The sequence below is a fragment of the Vicia villosa genome, linkage group LG1 (genome assembly GCF_029867415.1).
Source record: "Vicia villosa cultivar HV-30 ecotype Madison, WI linkage group LG1, Vvil1.0, whole genome shotgun sequence".
In the NCBI taxonomy this organism is placed as follows: domain Eukaryota; kingdom Viridiplantae; phylum Streptophyta; class Magnoliopsida; order Fabales; family Fabaceae; genus Vicia; species Vicia villosa.
The window spans coordinates 139,002,825-139,027,477 of NC_081180.1; the positions used below are offsets into that span (position 1 = coordinate 139,002,825).

At 33.7% G+C, this 24,653-nt stretch overlaps 3 protein-coding genes and 2 long non-coding RNA genes across 7 annotated transcripts; 3 read left to right on the forward strand and 2 right to left on the reverse strand.

The window, feature by feature from the left end:
* Positions 1-253: 253 nt before the first annotated feature.
* LOC131618003 (uncharacterized) lies at positions 254-3,074 on the forward strand. Its single transcript, XR_009288714.1, has 3 exons — positions 254-604; positions 967-1,091; positions 1,590-3,074. It is a non-coding gene; the product is annotated as an uncharacterized LOC131618003 (long non-coding RNA).
* A 1,189-nt stretch (positions 3,075-4,263) lies between these two features.
* Positions 4,264-7,552, reverse strand: LOC131618011 (uncharacterized). Its single transcript, XR_009288715.1, has 4 exons — positions 7,304-7,552; positions 7,113-7,172; positions 6,785-6,897; positions 4,264-4,738 (listed from the first exon to the last, which is right to left on the reverse strand). It is a non-coding gene; the product is annotated as an uncharacterized LOC131618011 (long non-coding RNA).
* Positions 7,553-8,134: 582 nt separating this feature from the next.
* On the forward strand, positions 8,135-12,782 carry LOC131644333 (calmodulin calcium-dependent NAD kinase-like). 3 transcript variants are annotated; one of them, XR_009296395.1, is made up of 11 exons: positions 8,135-8,494; positions 8,579-8,749; positions 9,020-9,243; positions 9,401-9,462; positions 9,765-9,974; positions 10,155-10,284; positions 10,365-10,708; positions 10,801-10,945; positions 11,050-11,143; positions 12,006-12,103; positions 12,235-12,779. XR_009296395.1 is itself a non-coding variant. In XM_058914807.1 (10 exons), the coding sequence occupies exons 1-10, from the start codon at positions 8,449-8,451 to the stop codon at positions 12,011-12,013; spliced, it is 1,434 nt and encodes a 477-aa protein (XP_058770790.1). In that variant the 5' UTR covers positions 8,135-8,448; the 3' UTR covers positions 12,014-12,782. The 3 variants fall into 3 exon arrangements, 2 of the variants coding, with proteins under 2 accessions (XP_058770790.1, XP_058770789.1); XM_058914807.1 differs by having other exon boundaries at positions 12,006-12,782; XM_058914806.1 differs by lacking the exons at positions 12,006-12,103; positions 12,235-12,779 and having other exon boundaries at positions 11,050-11,573.
* Positions 12,783-15,655: 2,873 nt separating this feature from the next.
* On the forward strand, positions 15,656-18,825 carry LOC131644335 (calmodulin calcium-dependent NAD kinase-like). The gene is made up of 9 exons (XM_058914809.1): positions 15,656-15,813; positions 15,914-16,105; positions 16,789-17,012; positions 17,099-17,160; positions 17,246-17,449; positions 17,524-17,653; positions 17,744-18,078; positions 18,155-18,299; positions 18,381-18,825. The coding sequence occupies exons 1-9, from the start codon at positions 15,804-15,806 to the stop codon at positions 18,624-18,626; spliced, it is 1,548 nt and encodes a 515-aa protein (XP_058770792.1). The 5' UTR covers positions 15,656-15,803; the 3' UTR covers positions 18,627-18,825.
* A 51-nt stretch (positions 18,826-18,876) lies between these two features.
* LOC131644334 (CRM-domain containing factor CFM3A, chloroplastic/mitochondrial) lies at positions 18,877-24,214 on the reverse strand. The gene is made up of 9 exons (XM_058914808.1): positions 23,204-24,214; positions 21,628-22,117; positions 21,423-21,553; positions 20,711-21,061; positions 20,330-20,486; positions 19,840-20,132; positions 19,592-19,651; positions 19,391-19,480; positions 18,877-19,305 (listed from the first exon to the last, which is right to left on the reverse strand). Exons 1-9 carry the CDS (start codon positions 24,017-24,019, stop codon positions 19,168-19,170), a joined length of 2,526 nt encoding a protein of 841 aa, XP_058770791.1. The 5' UTR covers positions 24,020-24,214; the 3' UTR covers positions 18,877-19,167.
* Between the last annotated feature and the right edge of the window lie 439 nt (positions 24,215-24,653).

Genomic DNA, 24,653 nt, shown 5'->3' on the forward strand with positions numbered 1-24,653 from the left:
GTCTAAATACATTTTATTTTTATTTAAGGATATTTTTGTCATTTTAACTTTATATATTTTACATTCTTTTCATTTTCATTTCTAACAAACAATAAAAATTTCTCCTCACTTTCTTCTCATTTTTATTTTTTTAATGGGTACCGGTACCCAAGTGAAGTGGACCAATTAAGATGAGCCATTTGTATTATTTAATTGGTATTTTATTTAATAAATTTTCTTTTAAAACTAAATATGAAGTTTACATAAATTGCAGAGATAACCCGGTCTTTTTTTCTCACATAATCAACCCGGTCTTCTCCTCTTATCAATCTTTCTAAATCGTATGGCCAAATTCCCTTTTCTCTTGCCCTAGATTCTAGCCCTTTCTCTCACTTCACCGATTTAGGATATTGATTTCAGAAATTTCCTCACATTTTATTTCCTTCCTTTTTCAATGGACTCCGAGGATGATATGCACGATGACAACTACGTGGAGTCGCTCAACAGTGACGATATATACAGCGGTAACATCGATGGTGCTGCCATGGATTATTAAAGCGATTATGATGATGACTCCGGTGATTAATTCAACGATGCCAGTGAAATTGAGTCTCGTCGACCTGAGGTATCCATATTTTCGATTCTATAATAATAACACTAATTTTATGATGTCATGAAAATGATAAAGTTTTGATTTGGGAACATATTTTCTGATAATGTTTTCTGAAACCAACGAAAACCTTGTTTTATTTTTCCTTAAAAAATTGTTGTAGTGATTAATGTTTGTCGGATGAGGTTTATTGCAGTAATTATTGTTTTGATATATTGAGATAGGATGTTGGTTTCAATGGTTAGATTATGTCTTTATTATTGTTGTTTGTATTTTTGTTGGTTTTGAATGTGCTGGATGTGAGTCCTAGGTACTACATTTGTTTCTGCAATCTTATACAAATTTTATTGTGGCTGATTACTCTGGTTGGATTTCAGCAGAATTTTACCATCTTGAAGGATTCCGATATCCATGTAAGACAAGAAGATGACATCAGTAGAGTTGCAACTGTTTATTCGATATCAAGAGTTTTTGCAAGCATACTACTTTGTCACTACAATTGGTTAGTGCAATATTTTAAAGTTGCTTTAAATATCTATTTTGGTAGTAAGTTTGATTATATTTTCTATAAGAGTCGCTATTTGAATTTTATTCAGTTTTAATCTTGTCTTTTAGTGGCTATTTGAACTTCAACCAAGATGTATCATGCAGTTTGATTTTCTCCGGAATAATGTTTACTTGTCTAATCTGCATAATCCCGTACCACATATATTAAGGGGGATGTTACCAATATTATTATAGAGACCTTATATTGTACTTTTAATTGTCATTTGGACTTTGGACTAGCCCTGTGAATGTCTAATTTCTTAACTGCCATTGTAATATACTGTAACTAGCATTCAAACTATCTTCTGGTTGATATGCTCAAGAGGATGCTATGTACTCACTTTACAATTTTCTTGTGGCTATTTAATTGAATTTCGCATAGCCAAGTGGTGTTTCTGACATTCATGATTGACTTTGTAGAATTTTTTATCAACTAATGTCAAATTGTTTGTAGGCACCATGGTGATTACAAAGGCAAGGATTACAGGAGACGTGGCAGCAGGAGTTATGATAGGTATGAATGTGACAGGTACCTTGGCGGAAGAGGCAGGGACTATCATTGTCGAAGTAATGAAATAGTGCGGTATAGACCCCATGAAATTAGTCATTGAGTGGAAGTCGAAGTAGATTGAATTCGGCGTCAGTTGGGTCAAAGTAACATTATGCAACTTTCAGATCTTTGAGTATCTAGAAAATCGGGTATAAAGAAAGTCGAACTGCGATGTAACTGACAATGCAGGATGAATATGAGTTGGCATAAGAGCTGGATGTTTGTTAGAACGGGAAAGTACACTCTTTATGCATGAGAATATGAAGGACCTGCAAACAAGCAACCTTGAATTTGAATTAAAATTTTGTAGATCCTGATCAGATTTCGGCAGCATTGGAGGTTCTGCAGAGCGGGTGCTGTAAACTGGAGTTGCAATTTCTTGGTGTAGTTTATGCAGAGTTGGTAATGCAAATATTTGTAGTGGAGTTGATCTAATCAACTATCAATCAAAAACAACTTCATGAGCTGTTAACTGTGCTAGCTTAGATAGTTCTGTTTGTTGGCAGGGTTGTGGCGGTTTATGATTAATCAGTCCTTCAATTGTTTGGAAGTGCAGAGGCAGTGTCAGTTTCCTTAAGAGTTTTGATATTTGGTTTGTGGTGTGAGAATTTGATCCTGCATGAATTAGGTGTCAAAGAGTTTATGGTTTTTTGGTGTGAGAATCAGAGTTTAGTGTTATTGAAAAGGAGTGTAGCTTCTGAAGTCCTATGTTGATGCGGATGCTGGTGTAGGTTTTGCAGGCTCGTGCAGGGTCTTAGTTTTATTGCAAGTGAAGTTTTTAGGCTCAAATCTATTCGTTTGTATTAGTTTGAGGCGTTTGCTTGGTTGTCTTTGTAGTATTGTTCCCTTCAATTCGATGTTGCGTTGGATCTTAGCTCTGCCAGTGTTCCATTGTGCCGGTCTTTTTCTTGGTGGCAGCTCCATAATTTCAAGTGCGTAGTATCATTTGTTTTGTAGTTTTAGGGTGATTTAGTCCTGGTATACTTGTAGATGTTGGTGCAGGCAGATGGTTTTTAGACTGGTTCGGGTGTTTTAGCGGTAGTGTGGCCTGGTGTGCTTTATCCTTATATTACAGCAGCACTTCTTGTGTTGTTCATTTTTAGTACAATTTTAGTTTTTCCAAATTTTTTATTTTTTAGAGTTGTTTATTATACTTCGTTGTCGATACACCTGCGTATACTAATAGACTTTTGTATGATTGCTCCTTGCTTATTTTTATCCAGTTTGATATGCTTAGTTAATGCTCTCACCTCGTGATGTCTAGATATATCACTGCATGTGAAACCTCAAAGACAGGCTTGGAGTTTTTTGCCAATGTAATTCTTAATGATATATTTTTCATATTCATTTATTTTCTACTGAAATTCATTTATTTATTTTAATTTTTTATCTTATATATAAAAGTTGTTAAGTCTTTTAACAATTTTTGATTCCAAAATTTTAAAAATACTATTTTGTCATTCTTATTTATTTATTATTTATTTTAATTAATTTAATTATTTTATAATTTTTCTTTCAATAATTCATTAATATAAAAAATATCTAAAATTAGCAAACCACGTTCTCCATAAATGTTTTTCACCCATTTCTTTATTATTTGTTTTATTTAGTTATTTTATAATTTTTGTTTCAATTATTCTAACTACTTTTTCTTCTAATTAATCATTAATAAAAAATTAATTAAAATTAGTAAACAACCATGTTCTCCATAATTTATGATACAACATCACACTTTGTAGCTCTTTTCTTTGCAGCCACAAATTATATGCCATTAGAAATTTTTATGTGATGAAGTAATTGTACATCAAATTAAGATATTTTTTGTTTATGCAAATCTCTTGATTCCTCTTTTTACGTTGCATTATTAATACTGTAATCAATTTTATTTTAATTTGTTTGTCATACTAATATAATTAGATTTTTTTTTTACATAAGCTAACCATATCCCCCACTTCTAGATAGTTATGTAAGTCTTGATTTTTTTTATTAATGACTAAATTAATTTGATTTAATTTTTTTATTAATGACAGTTAATTTGATTTACTGGAAATGTTTCATTTTAATTAATAATTAAGCGGCTGTTTGAAATTATGAAATTCTATTCTTTGAAATTATATTTTTTGGTTTATTATTGTTAGAAGTAATTCATATTTATAAGTTGTTGTTAGTCAGAAACAATAGCTTTTGAGACGGTTAGTTAGAAGCTTTTCTAGAAGTTATTTTTAGTTATTAACTTAGTTTTATAGGAACCAGAATCTTTAAAAGAAACGTCACAGGAAGTATTGAATTCAGCTGATATGGCACCTCTACGAAACATGAACAGCTTTTCAGATTCACTTTCTTCAACAAATATCGATGAAATGTGGTTATCACGGGCTGATTTAGTCCATCTCTTACGAATCAAACTTTTCGAAAACACATTCATATCCTCATGCCTCATGGCACAAATAATGCAAGAGCACGGAATTCCCATACGTTCAAAGAGTCCATAATCACATAAAAATACATTATCTATCTTATCAAGACAAACTGAGAATGACCCCTTTGAAGGTTATTCGAAGTATCATTTAGTGTGAAGTGGTTTTTACCTTGTCGAAAGGTATTAAAGTAAAATAGAGACAAGGATAAAAGACTTAGTGTATTTTAGGAGCATTTGGAAAGTAAGTTTTGACACTCACGTTGGTTGAATTTTGGCGCCTCGAACAGAATGAGATTAAAATTCAAAATGATTCGTATAATAATATTTTTTTTGAAATCACGGTCAATCTCATCTCTTCTTACAGCAAACCCATGATATTCTGCATATGTTTCATAAAACTCACAAGCTTTTTTCTCTGATTCAAATTTCATATCTCTTATATCATCATCTGAGATTTCACCAATATTTTTATGACCATCCAAGTCCTCTTTTCCTTCTTCATTATCCTCATAACTACCATTGCTCACTTCAACGTCATTAGCATCTCTGCCGTCATTCATGCTTGCTACACAGTTTGTACTATTTATGAATTGAATGTCTCCTTTACAATCGTTACTCCTATCGCATCTATTGTCTGCACCACATGAAAAAGTAACAACCTTAAGTGTTAGTATTCCAAAAGAAATCAAGAAACCAAAACAAATAAAAAGCAAAGTGCAAAGAACATAACAACTTCCTTAGTCCCGACTAGCATCGTCAATCTAAAGAACTATAGTACAAACAAAACTTAATTATTTATCTTGGAAATTAGTGACCTCTAGTGCAACATACCCCCTGGTAATAAATTAGCACAGTTACTCCAAATCTACCATTAATTTTGTTTTAATTTATTGGTCTAAAATTAACCTTAATTGTTCTCATATAACCAATCTCAAACGATATCTTCTTAAACCAGATCAAATCTTAAAATTCACTATTATAATATTAAACTAAATAATATTTCAGGAAAATAAAAGAAATCACAAACTGCATATGACTAACCATATTCCATGAACTTGAATGGAAAGAATAGCAGCTAATAACAGTGTTGGTCTAGTCGGGTGCATGAGGCAGGGGACATTAATGTCTATTTTATTTCTGTGGTAATCTTGAAATGGCTTTCACTTGAGATTCTAAAACTAAAAATTGCATGAAAGATGTGGATAAAAAATTGTCACTACTGTTTCTGTTGTTATTATAAATGGTGGGAAAGTTGGGTAAACAGTGTAAGTTTATACCATTTGTTCTAGAGTGATGCTATATATATAGAGCGAAAAAGTTTTTCACGATTTTCACGAAAGTATACTTTTTATTTTCGGTTACTATTCTTTTAAATCAAGTCAGTCTCAGTTATATTTTAATTCTTAAAAATTAATAATACCTTTTTGATAAGTGTGTCCTAGAACTAGGTCAATCAAACTGGTTTAAAAATTAATCATCAAACTCAGTTTGTTCTTATCAGATCAATCAATTTTCATTCTCAAATAATTTATAAAAGTATTTTAAACATGAGAATTTGTTAGTGTAGGTAAGATGAAAATGGAATATGAAAACCATGGAAGTACCAACACATAACTGTCTTCTTTGAAGACTACCATGGAAGTGATAATCAAGGATTCATCACCTATGAAGTAGCGGTGGAAGCCATACACAGATAATTGACTAGCTAGAGTTTTACTTTGGAGAGATCTTTTTATTTAGAGAACTGCTATATGAATGTCCCAAAACTACCTTGTGTTTCTTTTTAATTGGTAAGTTAGATTTTCAATATTTTTTGGTGAAGAATACAAAGTTAATTGAAAAGTTTACATATTCGTTATTTTTCACAAAAATATATTAGCTATATTCAGCATTCCCCTTTGTTCTATCTAGTCTCTTTTGTCCATCTTTAAGTGATTCCTATGCATTATTTAGACGGACATATCCATGGGTAAGCAAAGGCTATATGAGGGGTAGTTGTTATGTGGTAAAACTGAAAATGTTTAATAGAATCCATCCTTTAACATCACCTCACCTATGGTTTAACAACACAAGCTCAATAAATATGATTTATCACATCTTTTTGTATTAGGCTTATACAATACAGTAGTTGGTGGTGTCTTTATATTAACTTAGGAAATACTGAGAGTAAAATAATTATATAGAACTGATTCTACATCCATTGCTCCTTAGACCCCGAACCCTATGTGCAACAAAACCGTAATGATAACTATGTCTTACTCGCAAAGCTCTATCTAAATTCATAGTTGTTGATTACCATGGTGGTTCCTGGCTTCAAATTTGTTCTCCTATCCACTCAAATTTACAAAATATAGAAAGAAGATCATGTTCATCTTTCTTCTACTCCCTTCCAATATGTTCACAAATTGAATACAGGAAGAAGAAAATTTATAGAATACATAAAGATTCACACAATAGATGTTCTATATTATTAATTTATTAACATGAAACAAATGCACAGTGCAATGGGATAGCTAACAGGAAACTTCATGTCTCTAATGTACAATTGCAATTAATTAACACAATCACTTTTAATTAATTAACACAATCACGATAATAAAAGCGAAAATAAAAATTGAAACAATCAAATTCGTAAAGTTATTGAAAAAGATTTCAGATTGAAAGAGAAATAATAACTTACCAAAAACCGATCGGTAAAAGATGAACGGTAAGAAGAGTGGTGGGTTTTTGCGAGGAGGAAACCCAAAACCAGTTACAAGAGGATAGAAAGAAGAGTTTCTGAAAAGAAATTAACTGAAAAAAGAGAGAGAAAGTGGGGGTGTTAGTGATAGCAATTAGAGTTACATGGAGAAAGAAGTTGTAGAGAAATTGGGGCTCGTGAAAGAATTTCCAGAAAAGAAATCACGAAACCAAAACAAACAAAAAGCAAAGTGCATAGAATATAAAAACAGATGAGTAGCAGGTGTGGAGAAAATAAATAAATGACTCATTTGTTTTCAAGTTCTGACCTTGATAATTCCTTGCTGCAAGTCCTTTTTTGGTTTCAACAGCTTCCTCAACTCCTATTCCTACAATCAATCAACGCCAACAAACACAAAACAGATTAACACTGTTATAAAAAAAAATTATTTATCAAAAAAATTGCAACTTTCTAGGGTTCAGTGGAAGAAGCATTGAAGAGAAAATGATGGATACTTACTGCATCAGAAGAAATGCTCAGACATGTGAACCACGAAGGGCGATTCGATAAAGAAGAGGTGTGACAGAAGGATGTGTCGCCGGTAACTGCGAGAGATTGTTTTCTGGCGTTCTATAAAGTGTGATTGCGTCGGTAACTGCGAGAGATTCTCTTATGGTATTCAATGAAGTGCTGTTGGAGAACTTTAGAAAAAGAGGAAGAAGGAAGCCAGTCGGCGGTTGCAAAGAAGAATCTGTTTGAAAAGAATGAAAATTAGGAAAGAGAAAAAAGAGAAAATGAAGTTGTTTGGGTTAATATTACAATTTCTGTATAATATTTATTAATATAATAATTATTTATAATAAAATAATATTAATATTAATAATATAAATTAAGTGGACCAATCAAAATATTACATGTCACATGGGTACCGGTACCCCATAAAATTTGATGGGTACCGGAGTGCTGACCTAAAAATTTCTCCTCACTTTCTTCTCATTTTTATTTTTTTAATATTCTTTTCTTACTTTTTTCCCTTTTATTTTACTTTTATGGGATGTGGACATCATAAGTGGATGCAACCTAAAATTGTGACCGGCAAGCTGATGATGACATTTACATCAAGAACAGTTGGGGTAATTATTTTAAAATAGTTTTACACCTTTGTTTAATTAAAACTAATATCCTATGTCATATGAATAATTTGAAAATATTTTTTTGGTTTGCCGGAATACCCTTCTTTGGTGTATAATTATTTTAATGTTGTGTATTCTCTCTTAAAATTATAGAAAAATCCTATGAAATATCTATAAGATGGACGTATATATAACAAGATTATGAATTATTGAAGCTATAGGAGAGTAAGCATCGGGAACCAATCAAGAAGTCGCAGAGTAAAAACGTGGTCAATTCCTTCAACCACAAAAAAAAAACGTCATCAGAAGACGTGGGACGATGTAAAACATCAGCTTTTTATTATAATGAATTCAAAAAAGCAAGTGCCCATTTTCTAAGAAGTGATGATGAACGTGTTTGGCGAGACCATTAATCACAGTAGAGTCTCTTTTTTTATCATTCTTTACCTTTCAAGATAATCTATTTATTCATCCACCCAATTCCCGTTTCTATTCATAATTTCATATTAACCACCGCAATATAACCGATCTATGATTGTTTCTGAATCTTCAAACAACATGCAGCTGCAATTGCAAGGTACTTACTTATTTTGGTTAAGGCATTTACACAAACACGTTATGGTCAGTTTATATTTTGTTAATTTTTGTGATTGATTCTCAGATGGTAGTGTTGGTAATGTGATGAGCAACCTCGCACATGTTATGGCAGCCTCCATCGTCGGATTAATCGGCGAGAATTCAGTGATGGTAGACCAGCAGAAGATCATTCCTTACTTACATCAAACGGAGTCGGGCCATGTTGCCAAGCTTGAGAGTTTCTCTCACTATGTTGGTAACTTCTTCTTCTTTGCCCTCAATTTCTCTAGCTAGTTAATTACTTAGTTACTTTACTTTTACTTTGTTTTGTTCTGTTTAGTTCAGTACATGTTTACATTGGCCGTGAATTTGATGAATTTGTGTTGCTACTATGAGTTTATTGAAACTTCAAACAAGAGAGTAAAAAAAGGTCGTAGGAATAGAAGAATATGATGAAAGTCTCGAAAGTGTAAGTTTTATTGTCGAATAATTGATACCATGGCTACTTGTACATTTGTCTTTGCAGCTAGGCAAATGGGATTTGTAGATGCTGGCGAGGTTCCAGAGTTGTGCAGATTGGCACAGGACTACTTGAGAAACTCGGAAGGGTGTAAAGAAAGTATATATCAATATGTAGCAAATGGAGAGGACCCTAATGCACTATATGCAAAATTGATTGATGAGTTTGAAAGATGCATCCTCAGTTATTTTGCTTTTCATTGGAACCGGGCTTCATTTATCATTAGTCAGGTAAATAATTCTTTAATGAAAACACCAATTCATTTATTTAAGAAAGAATTTTTTAGTTTGGGAAATATAGTAACTAGAAAGTTGGTACATGCTTTTGTTTATTTGACATAGATAAATGTATGTTAATATGTTTATGTTTTAATTGTCTTAATCATAGGTATTAAGTACTCAGTCCCAGACGAAAATAAATCTCAAAAAAATTCTTTTGGCAGCCACAAGGTAAATTTATATCTAATTTTGAGTTTATTTTTGATGCAATGTTTCTTTTAATAACAATGAGAACCTAAGCCCGGATTTTGATGCAATGTTAGTGTAAATATTTTAACACCGTAAATCGATTATAGTAAACAGTATCCGTGTTTTTTTAAGTAATTATAATCCAAGCCAAACAACGTTTATGATTATTAGACTAAGTGTAAATTTCCTTAAACAACGTTGATGCAATGTTTCTGTTTGAGATATTAATGATTAATGCTGAATAAGTTATAGTAATTAAATATGGTGCTATTTTATGTTTATAGGGAACATAGGTTTGAGAGAGTAACAAAGAAACTAAAGGTGGCAAGAGTGTTCTCTACATTGGTTGAAGAGATTAAAGCAATAAAGGGCGACTCTCAAAGTTGTGATGTCAAGGTCCCCATTCTCCAGAGTGAGCGGAGTCCAGTGTTGCTGCTTATGGGTGGAGGCATGGGATCTGGAAAAAGCACTGTTCTTAAAGACATTCTTAGAGAGTAATTATTACCTTAACTCTACTTCTTCCATATAATAGATCATTGTTCATTCCAATTGTTGCAAATGATATGAACCATGTCTACCCAAAATAAGAAAAAAATGATCTTATGACATGTGTTAAATTTTGGCACCCTTCACCTTTTTTCCTTGTTTCTCCCCTAATTAAATGGTTTTGGCAGATCATTTTGGTCAGAAGCTGCTTCAAATGTCGTGGTCGTTCAAGCAGACGCTTTTAAGGAGAGTGATGTCATATATAGAGCTCTTAACTCTAATGGTCACCATGATGAAATGCTTCAAAGTGCTGAACTGGTATGCTTCTATTGTCTGAAACTTTCATGTTACTATTTTCAGTGTATTCCCTAATTAGCTTGTCATCAAAATCTTAACAGGTGCATAAGTCTTCCACTGATGCTGCATCATCTCTGCTAGTGACAGCTTTAAATAAGGGGCGAGATGTGATCATGGATGGTACCTTAGCATGGGAACCTTTCCTAGAGCAAACTATTGCTATGGCAAGAAATGTTCACAAATATACGTATCGAATGGGGCCAGGATATAGAGAAGCTAAAGATGGAACAATTACTGAAAATTACTGGGAGCAGGTGAATGAGGCAGTAGAAGAACACCAACCAGAGGAAAATTATAGAACGGAACAGCACACTCGAAAGCCTTACAAAATTGTGCTAGTCGGTATGGTTTGTGATGCCTATCTTGCTGTCGTTAGAGGCATTAGGTAATAATTGCCTGCGAATTCAGCTAACTTGCTAAATTGTAAATGGATTTTGTAGATATGATAGTTAACATTTTTCGTTGAAATTTCGACAGGAGGGCTATCGTGACAAAAAGGGCAGTGAGGGTGAAATCACAATTGGAATCTCACAAAAAATTTGCTAATGCCTTTCCAAGATATTGCAAACTTGTTGACAGTGCTAGGCTCTATTGCACAAATGTTGTTGCTGGTCCACCAAAGGTAACAAACAATTTTGCATAATATTTTTGATGGAGTTGTGGATTTTACACTTGATTAGCATTAACATGGCAAAAGGGTAAACTTAGTTGTACTGCATATTACAGATAATAGAGTGGAAGAATGATTCCAACAACCTGCAAGTGGATCCTGAAGTTCTCAAATTGTTGAATACGATAAGCAATGTGAATACTGAAGCAGGTTCCATCTACGAACTATATAATGAATACAACTATACTGTCAGACCTGGTTCTGTTTGGAATGACATTGTTCTTTCTCCTTCAAGGTCAAATGATAAGAAAGAATTAAGGGAATCCATTCAGAAAATAGAAAAATCCATTACAAAACAGGAATCCATTCAGAAAATAGAAAAATCCATTACAAAACAATAACTACTTCCTTCATCCCTTTTTATAATGTGTCTCAGAAAAGTGATTAAGGTCTTTATAAAAGGGGATGGAGGGAATAGATGTTTTTTTATGGACTTTTCACATATATTAAGGAAAATTTTCTGTAATTAGTGTATATATTTTGTATTTGACTTTACTGAACTGCCTGTTGACTGTTGTATATAAATGTATCCAATACTTTTTTGCAAAAAAAAATCAATATTGACTTTTTATTTGATGAATAGTCATTTAAAATATGGACTCTTCTCTTTCTAACCAATCATTTTTTAAATTATTTATTATAAATATGAAATATTTTATATTTTATAAATTCTTTTTTTTTTTTACAATTTTTTAGATTTAAAATTTGAGTTTCTTAATACACCCTTATGGGTGCTTAGGGGTCCTTGGTGAAATTCGTAATATCTCATTGATTCGAATATGCATATCCGAACTCATTACATTTCAGTTTTTTTTTTTTTATCAAATAGGTTCGGAGATGTATATACGAAGGTAACAAATGAGAGCTTGCGGACACATCTGAAATAAACACTGACTACCAAACAGAAACAAAAATCTTAAAACCAAAGCAACCTAACATAGGTTTAACATAGATATTTGAAATTACATAGAAAGTGGAACAGAAATTTAACATTACATATTGTTATAAACAGGTAGCTGAGGACGTTCCAACATTTTGATAACATCTTCTCCCGATCTTTGAAGCTTCGCATCAACTTCAATCGGACCCTTAGTAGAGTATCAGTGAAAAGTACTCCACATAACCTTTAAATCGTCATCCGTCTTCAGTGGAAACTGGGAGAACTTTATCTTTTCTTCAGTGTCAAGTGAGGGTGAATGATATTCGAGCTTGACCACCTTTCGATTTTCTGGATATTGCAGGTGAGAATTCAGTATGGTACTCAGCTCAACGAGAGGCGTGTCCTCGGAGAATCTAAATTGAAGTGACGACATCTCACCGCTGAAGTAGACAAAAGCAAGGTGAGGAGATGTTTGGCTCATATGTATTAGTGGTGTGTGAAGTTGAAGAAATGGTTTGGAGACCCTATTTATAGAAGATTTGGAGCAATTTGGACCCTAGAACTTGTATCCTACCACCAGGACATGGTTCTGATATTAACCTTCAAATTCACCTTTTTTTTACGAAATAGTGGTGTTTTCGGAGATGTATTTCCAAAACACCTTGAAAATTGATTTAGGGTGCCTTCGGAGATGCATCTTCGAAGAATATTTTTCAAATTTTCAGAGGTTTATTTCACCCCTCTAAGGGTGTATTAAGAAATTCCCTAAAATTTTGATACCTAAAGCTAATCTTAGACGATATGGCCCTTTATAAGATAGGGTTGTATAGGCCATGTTTATAAGATAGGATCGTACAACATAACATAATAGAAGGTAGGATTTGAAAAAATTCCTTTTAATAATGCGAAAAAATTTGCTAGTGCTTTTAAAAATTCAGTATAAATTTTTATCGGATTATTCAAAATATCCAGTGTGTGGTTTTGGTTTATTGAAAATTGCGAAAATTCGATATACCAAATATTTTTCCAACCCTTAAAAATTCAATAGTAATATTTTTGTGTGGTTGTGATTGTACCGATACTTTTATAGGGTTGTAATTGCACCCGCACTTTATGGGAATTTATCATTGTGATGTCAGCATGTCCAAACATGTCTCTTAAATTCCATAATGATAGATTATTTGATTATTATGATCATTGAATGACATTCAATTGTGTCTACCTCTCTTGTCTCATATCAGGGTGAAGGAATCGTAATATTTTGACCTTCAGTTTTCCATCTATCATTTTAAAAGTTGAAATATTCTAATAAAATTAATGTTATCACTCCTTCATTAATAAAATTGCGTAATCATTTTATTTGTTTAACATTTATTTGGTTTAGGCGAGTTATATTCTCGAACATGTTTGTATGGGTAATAATGTTTTTGTAGATGCATTATTTTCCGGTACTGTTAAACCAATATACGGTTTTTAATGAGGCCCTCATTTATTTATATAACTGTTGGATTGTTGCTAGTTTACTTGCAAGATACGGAGAAATGGAAGAACCTCGTCATGACCATCTTTTAAGACTATTAAACATGTTGGATCCTTACATGGGAGTTCTTGCCGCCTCTTAAGATTATTAAACATGATGGGTCCCTACGTGGGAGTCCTTGTTGCCTCTTAAGGCTATTAAACACACTGGATTCCAATGTGAAAGTCCTTGCTGCCTCTTAAGACTATTAAACATGTTGAATCTCTATGTGGGAGTCCTTACTGCCTCTTAAGACTATTAAACATGTTGGATCGATATGTGAGAGTCCTCGTTGCCTCTTAAGCCTGTTAAACATGTTGGATTCCTATGTGGGGGTCCTTGCTGCCTCTTAAGGCTATTAAAGACACTAAATCTTAAACCATTGATTAATCATAGCAAAAATATCATAATACGAAGAAACACTTATGGGAAATGATCAATATTACAAAGGAATGACTGTTTTAATTATCCAACACGTAATATATGAATGTCATACAAATGTCGAATATTTGGCGGCCATACACCAAGAAACACCATATAAGTCGCCCATGGTCGAGATACCACATACTTACCTTTAAAGGAATTTATCATTGTGACGTCACCACGTCTAAACATGTCCCTTAAATTCCATAAAAATCGAATATTTGAATGTTATGACCATTAAATGACATTCAATTGTCTCATATCAGGGTGTGTGACTCTCATGTGGCTCTATCTAACTAGCTTTGAAAGAGTTATCAAATTAATGTTCTGCACAAGAATATATATATATATATATATCTGTGTGTGTGTGTGAGGGGGTGTGTGTGTGTGTGAGCGTGCGTGCGTGCGTGTGTGTGTGTGTGAGAGAGATCTATTAAACACTTTGCCTTTTGACAAGCCCCCGTGCCTGAGGGACTATGTAGTGTTATATTTTTGTTGGACCCCATTAAAGAGTAGCCTAGGTAAAAGCAAGGAAGGCCAACAAAGTGGCGAAGGGCTGGGCGTCCTTCGAAGCCACCGACCACCCGAATGAGGCCAAGAAGCTGCACGAAAAGGTCGCCCAAGGAGGGTTCCCAGTGTCCATTCGTCCGATAAATGTGAGTGATGATATGGACCCACAATGATTAACTGACAAATGGTTAGTCAAAGGAAGAAACCACTCTCCTCACAATTCAAGGAAACCAAGTCCTCTCATGACCACATTCCTTGGTCACGAAGCTAGGGTAAACCTCCCACTAACTCTACAACCCAGGCCCAAAAGAGCCTCTATAAATATCTCTCCCTAGAAAGGAGAAAAGATAGCCCCGAAGTAACACTTACTTACTTACACATTCAAACACCACTCAAAGAACACCCTGCTCTGAGTAACCCTAGCAACATCGCTCAAACCGTCCGCCTACAACCTAGCATTGCCAATCATCATCAGGACCACTCGCCTCACGTGAGTTGGCTCCCTCAATACTCTCAAAAACCACCATAAAAAGTGCTACTCGCTGACAGGGGCTAGCCCTAACCCATTTCGTATAATATACTTACTAGGACCTCTGAGTCTCGTTGTCCTTGTAGAGGAACACGCACACACCTATTTTTTTTAGACAATACATCTCTCTTGTAATACATGGTGTGTATGGATTTTAATGTTTGTATTTTATATCTGAATTTTGTAATCCGAATATATTATTTACGTGATTTTAATAAAGATATTTATTGTGTTGTAGTACTTCGGAATTTCAAACACTGAATCGTGCGAAAGGAGGATTTTTAAATTTTTCACTAAATAAGTAATGCATGGGATGTAATCAACAATTTCAATTTCATATATTATACCGATAGTTTCTTTAACACATTAAAATATATCAAATGAAATAAAAAAAATATCTTTTTATTATTTTTTAATTTCATCCTTATCCTTTTTTTCTAATTAAAATTTAGAACTTTTTATTGCTTTTAACTTCCTATCACTATCACATATATAAAGTATCTAAATTGGTGTTTGTCCAAATTTGTGTTTTGTCTATAAAAAAGCAATTTGCACTAATATTTAGCCACAAATTCACAATGTGTCCCTGTCACATTATATATTATGATATCACATTATATCGCCTTAACTTAAGGCTACAGTGAGAAACGTTTTTTAAATGTAAAAGCTGTGTTGGCTAAGCTCTACTCAATCAGTGTGTCATATTATATGACTCATATATATATATATATATATATATATATATATATATATATATATATATATATATATATATATATATATATATAAGTTGAAGAAATGAGTGAGTATATTAAATAATGGAACAATGAGTTGTTCCATTCCATTGAATTAAGCTATCCAAATAATGAATGCAGCCAACTAACTAGACTTTCATAGCTTCTTTATTTGCTTAGTCAAATTGTCTTTCTGATTGAAAATCTCCAACAAGATGGAACAAGGTAGTATTTTTTTTCTCTTTCATTTTCTCCACACTACATAAATATTATGTTTGTATAATAACATGAATAAACTACAACTTCAACATATACTGTTTTTCAGATGGTTATGGCAAAGCCATCCGCCTCACACATGTTCTGGCTGCCTCCTTTGCTGGTTTGATTGCTGCTGCCGCCGCCTCGCGCTACCGGAAGCAAGCTTCAACGGTGGTTGTAGATGATAAGATCATTCCTAAAGCGGATAGATCAAAATCTGGACGTATTGAAAAGATAGAAAAATTCTCCCACTATGTTGGTATGTGTGTTTTTATTTTCTTGAGAATTTTCTTGCTGGCTAGCTAATGGTCATTCCTTTTTCATTCAAAAAAAAAAGTTTACAACACAAATGTAAGGTTGTTACTTGTTGTGCTCAAATCATAGATAAGATATTCTTACCCAAAAAGATTGTTTAAAAACTGTTAATAGTAAAAAAAATAAAAAAATAAAAGGAAAATTATTTTGGAACAATTATTTATTTATCCAATTTATCTTCATCATTAAGTAGGGCCGGCCACAGCACATGTTAATATTTGTCTAAAGTAGTAATGTTCATCAACAAGTAGGGCCTCTAACGTTTTTCTCAAATAGGCTAATATTAGATATTTAATGTTTGGAGTAAAATTGTCAAAAAGAGGCATTTGGTAAAAGTTAATTTTCTATTAAAATAATTTTGCATTTTAAAAACTCAAAAAAATTAAATATATATTAATTTTAGTAAAAATTATTATTAATAGTACAAAATATTTCTTTAATATTGTTTCTTTTAGATTTTAACGTGTAATTACACAATGTGAATATTATAAATGAAAATAATATTGAAATATGGTTGAGAAATTTCACCTAAAAAAATAAGGCTTATGATTCAAGAATCTATTATTTTACAACTGAATATTTGATGAATTCATAGTTTTACATTGGCTTGTATGTGTGAGTGTGCAGCAAGGCAAATGGGATTTGAAGATTATAGTGAGGTCCCAGAGCTATGCATACTTGCCCAACAATACCTACAAAAATCTAAAGATTGTGACCAAAGCATATTTGAATATCTTGCCAATGAAAAAGATTCTGAATCTCTCTATGTCAAACTGGTTGATGAGTTTGAGAGATGCATTCTCAGTTACTTTGCATTTCACTGGAAACAAGCTCCATTTGTTATTAGTCAGGTTCACTTTCCATTCATTCCATTATTCTTCCCTTGCATGTTAAGTGTTGTTGAGTATTGAGTATTTCTTTCTTATCTAAATTATAGGTATTGAATACTCAGTCTCAGCACAAAACAAAATTGAAAGAAATTCTATTGGCAGCTACAAGGTAATTTTCTTTTGTGATTCCTTCAAATAGTTTCAAATTTGTTATAGTAAAGTGAGAATGACACTAAGTGATGTACATTTGACAGGAAGCAGAGATTTGAGAGAGTAACCAAGAATCTAAAGTTGACAAGAGTGTTTTCTACTTTGGTAGCAGAGATGAGAGTAATCGATGACGGCGGTAAAGGAGTCATGGTCCCGAAGGAACTCAGTGAGAGGAGTCCAGTGCTATTGTTCATGGGTGGTGGCATGGGAGCCGGAAAGAGCACCGTTCTTAAAGACATTCTTAAAGAGTAAGTATTACCATCCATTCTAATTCTACTATCACTGGATTATCATTGTGTGATGAATAAAATGGCTTTGGCAGATCATTTTGGTTAGGAGCATCTTCAAAGGCAGTGGTTGTTGAGGCAGATGCTTTTAAGGAGAGAGATGTTATATATAAAACCCTTAACTCTAGGGGTCACCATGATGACATGCTTCAAACTTCTGAATTGGTAAGCTTCTATGTCAATTGTCAACACTTTCATATAATGTTACCATGGTCATTGTATAAGTATGCTGTAAACTGGTCCAACTCTGAACAGGTACATCAATCTTCCATTGATGCTGCATCGTCTCTACTAGTGGCGGCTCTAAACAAAGGACGAGACGTGATCATGGACGGTACGTTATCATGGGAGCCTTTTCTGGAGCAGACTATTGCTATGGCAAGAAATGTTCACAAATGTAAGTACAGAATGGGGGTAGGGTATAAAGTAGCAGAGGATGGAACAATTACTGAAAATTACTGGGAGGAAGTGAATGAGACCGAAGAGCAAGCAGAAAATTCTAAAGCAGAACAACTCAGTTACAAACCTTACAGAATTGAGCTAGTTGGTGTGGTTTGTGATGGCTATCTCGCAGTTATTAGAGGCATTAGGTAAATATCTATATTTTGGTAGTGTGACTTTTGGTTATGATATATCATTTAACATTTCGAATTGGAACTTTAACAGGAGAGCTATTATGACAGGGAGGGCAGTGAGGGTAAATTCACAATTGAAATCTCACAAAAGATTTGCTAAGGCATTTCCAAAATATTGCAAACTTGTTGATAATGCAAGGCTGTTTTGCACAAATGGTGTTGGGGCTCCACCAAAGGTAAACATAATCATTTTTTTCTTCTCTCTTGTTATTATTAAAATGTCAAGAGGGTAATTTGCTTTTCATTAATAAAAGCAGCTTATAGGGTGGAAAGAGGGTGATCACAATCTACTAGTGGATCCAGAAGATATCAAAAGCTTGAACAATGTAGCAAATTTGAATGCTGAAGCTGATTCCATCTGTGAACTTCACATGGAACCTAGTCCATTAATGGAACCTGGTTCTGTTTGGAATGACTTTGTTCTGTCATCTTCAAGGTCTAGTGTTCAGAAAGAGCTAAGGAAATCCATTCATAAAATAGAGAAGTCAATCAGGAAAATATGACTTTTCTGCCAGAACCAAGTGTTACTATCTTGTGAAGTGTGATGCTATAAAAAATTTGTTTATTTCAATTCTATGATTTACTAAGACAAGAAAATGCTTCTTCTAAATTGGTGCAAATGAAATGCATTTGTAAAAATTATGTGAGTTGTGTTTGGAAAAACGATTTCTGTTCAATATTTAAAAAAACAAAACATCAGAATCAGCAGATTTTTTTTTATAAGAATCATCATATGTTAACAGACCCCTTAACTTATTCAATTTTAGAGAACTTCATACCAACAAATGTGTATACATATACATCTTATACTAACCATAATACTGTATAAGCAATTACATTCAGGACAGTGTCCACTTGCAAAATCTCGTTGAATTGAGAATGAACTTTTCAGTTGTTTGATCTGAACGAGCTACTACATTCTTCCAAATGAACTTTTCAGTTGTTTGATCTGAACGAGCTACTACATTCTTCCTCAATCAGCTGCAATCGCCATTGATGATTTACATAAGTGTCATGAATCCATAAAACTGTGATTCTTGACCTTCAACTACGTGAGGCAAACTCCTCAGGTTGGAAATTAATAGTATCATTTTCAACCTCACTATCATTTTCGACTTCACTATCATTTTCATTATTGTAGCTCTCAAGATATGTCTCATCTCCTTCCTCGTCGTCCTCCATCTACATATATAAATATTAACACAAATATAAAATGAAATATGGTTTCATGAATTCCTATAGTCCAGGAAGGGAGAGAGAGAAAGACCTCTGAGCTATCATCGTCTGTAGAATAAGCCGAATCTAATTTATTATACAGATCTTCATCTCCTTCCTCCTTTAGTTTTTCTATTTGTTCCTATAAAAAATGGTCCAGACCGAACAAGATCAGCAAACAGAGGTTTCCTTATAATATTCAACTTAGATTGCAATATGAGATGTAAAAAATGTATAGATCAGTATGACATACTATTTCGGATCTTAACTTCTCCACTTTACTTTGCAAAGTTGAAATGTGACTCGAAAGTGCCTGTTTGTCAACAAAATGAAGCAAGGAGCGTTTATTATGAACACGAAAAATAATGAAAGCATACTGGAACAAATAATAAAAGTACAACCATATACAGGAACATTTCTTTCATCGATTATTCACTCATAAATTTTAGTACATTATCTACATGAAGATTGAAACTATAAGAAATAAGTTTGAATGCATACCTCATGTCGTTGAAGCTCAATTGAACGTGCTAGAGCCTTTCTCTTTGTCAAAAGATTCTTCGGTCTCAACATTGAAGGACGTTTGTAATCCTTTCCTCGGTAAACAAGTATAGAATATCCTTTTGAAACTTTGTCAACTGAAACTAGAACACCACCACTCTCGGCTTCAAGAGCTAGTGCAATTTTTTTAATCTGTTCAAAGTTGCTAGCCTTCGCAATTATCTTGACCAGTTCCCGATACTTCCAATGCAAGTGCATGTTCTCGATAGTACCATCAAATACTCCACGTCTACCTGAAACCATGGATTACATTCATTATAAAACCACATAATTAAATTACCCTCACATATCATTATCAGGATTCAGATTTAATCTTAACATAAACTTTTTCTATTTGATTTCTTTCATAGAACCCTTAGAGCAAGAGGTGAAGTGAATCAAAGTGTTCCTAACAAAGAGTAAAGAAAATATTATCTATATGGAGCTCTACCCATAAGTAAGAAAGCTTTCATCCGCAATCCTAATTTGCGAAACATAAATCTCTCTTCATCGGTTATACTTTCTGGGTCTGCTCTGTTTTCTGATGGCTTCAAAGACACCTCCACCTTCATTAGGGCTTTTTCAGCTCTCTTTATCCTTCTTTCGGCCTGGTAAGCAAAAATCCAGGGATCACAATCATGTAAAGAATAGCAAAACCTCCGGTACCACTAAAATTGTAATATATTATTTAAAATAAGGAATGTCTAGAGTCTATATGAGAGAGTCTTCTTAAACACGTTCAAAAATCAAACGAATCTAACTGCTATAACTAAGATTTTAGACTAGTTGATAATATGGGTATTGACTTCATACATAAACTGGAAGGACTTACAAGTGAAAGCTTCTCTTCTAACTTTCTAACAAGGTTGGCGTGCCGTAATTGTTCTACTTCTCTCATTACTTTTTGCTTGTGACGCTCATCCAACGTCTTTCCCCATTTTGCATCTGCATCCAAAGTTTCACCAAGAGTCCCAGCCTCTGCTGACAACTCTGATGTATTAATAGCTGATAAGATCAATGATGACGCTCGCAATCTGGCATGCTCCTCCTCATCCTGCATTGCTTTTGCCATTCTTTCTCTCTCTAGCAAAGCTTGAGTGACATCTGGTGATAAGAAATTCTTCCCGCGATAAAAGACCAAGAAGTCTTTATTTCTAGAGAGTATTATGCCACCTGTCAATTTCTGCATCCGGTAATTAAAAAAAAATATTCATCAAGAAATCATCACATAATGTAGTACAAATGCATATAACAAGATACCCGAGCATTTATGTGTGTTAAAAAGCCTACAACTTGATACTGATTATGATTACTGATATTTTATGTTAGCATCAAATTCCATCCTACACCAAGCTAATTACAAAAACAATCTAACCGACTTTTACACATCAATGCACATTATTTAGTTATCCATAATGTGAACATTAGGAAATGGCATACCAAGGATACATGAACATTGACAAAGTGCTAAAAAAAATGAAGCTACAAAAACAGAGTCAACAAATTTTATCAGTGGAATTGAAAAAAAAAACATGATTAATCACCTTGATGTCTTCTGCCATTCTCTCACTAGTAGTTAGCTGCACACCACGTTTGAGTGCAACTTTTGCAATAGAACTTTTTTCCCACAATTTGACCATGGCTGCAGCTAAACCTTGAAGCTGCCTGTTTCTACCTACATTTCATGATTAACTTACGATCATAATGAAATTCTAAACTTCACATGCATAACGGAAAAAGATGACAAACCTAATGCGAAATGTGGAGGGAGTCCCCTAGCAATTCTTCGTAGAGCAGTTGCCTCCTTTAAACCAAGTGTCGGTCTCACTCCGAAAGGAAGAACTCTAAAAGGAGGTTCGTAACCAGGAACAGTTGGAGGAAGCATATCTGCGTCGACGGGTAATGGCTCACATCCAGACCAATCTGTATATCTAGGACCTAGACCATCAAGTAACTTGTCTACTTCATCTTCATAACTGACTTTTGGACGATTGACTTTTTCTTTATGATCATTTGTAGATTCCAATTTTTCCAATGAAGTATTTGTCTCGGAATTTGAAGTAAATTCAGAAGGTTTCACTGCAAATTTATTAGAAGACGTTGGTAGAAACTTCGATGAGTTTTCACTTTTACGATATAACTGTTTATTATGTTGTATTGAAGGATCCTTGTAGCTCACACCCCTGTACAAAGAAACGGAGTTGCCAGACCTCCAAATCACGATACCACCGGTTTTTCTCTGAATTTAGCATCAAGAATAAATGAGAGAACATAGCAACAATTATTGATAGTCAGAGATGGAGCTATAAAAGAACATTTGGAGAGACTCCAATGAACATTTAAAGTGGCTAACACATGTTAGACTATTACATAAAATCTTATAGTATCTATTATATTAATTTAGAGTTTCTCTTAGGATCAGATTTTATATTACTTATTTTTATTATAATTTGATGTGTTTAGATTGAGTCTAGGTATCCCGTCCTTATAAATAGGGATTAATATTGAGTCTTTTGTATCAAATGAGTCTCAACTGAGTGTCAATATTATTTCAAATATTGATTATTTTCTCTCCCCTTTTATCTAAAATCTCATAACTCAACAACGCAATTCAAATAAGTGGTTAATTATGTTTAATAGATGGTTAATGGATATATCAAGTACCAAAACTCATCAACCACCAACTTAACTTCATCAACCACAAATTTGGATGTGATTAACCGTGAATCTACAAGTGTAGCAAAAGCTATGTTATTCAATCTCGGATAGCGTCGCGGCTCGGCCATCCCCAAAAAGGGAACAGAATGGGAGCTGAATGGCCATAAGCAAAACATACTTCCAAATGCCAATAAAATTCAAAAAATAACCTTGCTATCCTAAAAAATTTAAGGGTAATATCATATACAGCTGACGCGGCCGCAGCGACCACTTCAGAGTGGTATCATTCTGACTCCAAACTCATCATCGCGGTTGCTCCAGCCGAGTCAGTCAGCTGGGACAGAACGACACGGCCTTAATGTGGTTTTCTTGGTTTTGCGGTTCTGTGCCGAGATAACATTCCGACGGAGTTTGATAACATACTGCAAATGTTATCGAATTTTAGTTGTTCAAATAACACAATTGTTGGGTTATTGTGCTATCTCTCATTGTGTAGAAAACCTTTTCAATTCATGTAAAGTAAAACATGATATAATATTGCATACAATTTGGGTTAGTCTATCTAGTAATGGTATCAAGAACTTCATGAAGCTCCAACAATGCAAAAGTATTCCAAAGAGAACAAACTTTATTAAATAAACAAGAATCTAAAAGTAAAAAACCAAACCTCCAACATCTCATGCATCCTCTTCATGTTAAGAGCAGCATCACCTTCAAACTTAAGCCTCACAATCTCAGATGTCTTCCACCTCTCATGAATCTTCTCAACAGCCGCCCGAGTAACCCCACCACCCCCAATTCTTGTCTTATGCTTCTTCATAAAACTCAACTTAAGTAACCTCCTCAACTCAGCCTCAGGAAGAGTCAATTCCGCCATAGAAGTCTTACTTTTCTTCCTCAAACTCTTCCTCTCTTCAACCTCTTCATCCACCAACGGTTTCTCCCAAGGAAACCTCACTTCTCCACCACCACCATCACCACCACTTCCAAACCTTCCAACCCCAAATGGAGATTCCGGCGAAAACCCACCTCTTGTATTAGGCAACATTCCTTCTTCCACATGAAATATATCCTCCACTGACCCTTTTTCAATCACATCACCCTCATCTATTCTATTCTCAACCCCATCACTTTCATACCCAAATTTCTTCAATTTCTCAACAATCCTATCCATTCTACTACCACCAACATCCTCATCATCAGAGCTCGAATAACCTAGAATAGCACGAGGCGGTTTTGGACGTGTGTGTTTAGAAGAGGGTTCATTCCAACGCTTCAACCAGGTATGAGTGCAGAAACTCTCGCAAGGAAAAAATGGTTTTTTGAAAGCAAGATAAGTGAAATTGATAATGGGTGTTTTGAAAGTGGAGTTTTTGTGGATTGAAGAAGAAGTGTAGGTGAAGAAACGGAGAGAATTGAAGTTAGGAGAAGTGTGAAATGAATCGAGAAATGGGTGAAGCTGGCGAGTGGGTAGAAGAGCCATTGAAATTGATGATATATTCACATGAATGAGTAAAGAGAGAAAACTAGACGATGATTATGGTGTTGGATTGAAATTGAAATTGAAGTAGTGGCTTATGGTTCTTACCTTGTTCTTGTTGTGTAGTAGAAAAAAAATATCAGGTTGTTTTTGGATAGAAAACTGGAAACTCATTTCCCTCTCCCATTGCCACTAAATTATTATTTTTTTCAAACTTATTGATATGGTACTTTATTAAATTTTTAAAAGGTGTCTCTTAATTTTGTAATCTTAAATTATTATTTTACATTTTTTTAATTTAGTCTTATTTGTTTTAAACATTTATTTATGTGGTAAATTAGTGTTTACGTTTTCTTCTTTTAAGAAACAAAAAATCACATTAAAGGACCTAATAAACACAAGATGTGTAAATGATAGATCAAAAATATTACAAAAGATATCACAACAAATGGCAATACACTACTTATTATTACATGACAAAATATATAGTTTTAAATTTTATTTTTCTCCTAATGCAACAAAATAACGTTGTTGTAGGAGACGGGTGCTAAATTTTAAAGAGCACTTCGAGATAATTTTGTACAACAAAAAGGTATGCCAAGAAATTTTGCTGTCAAGAGAGGTATGTCAGACCTTC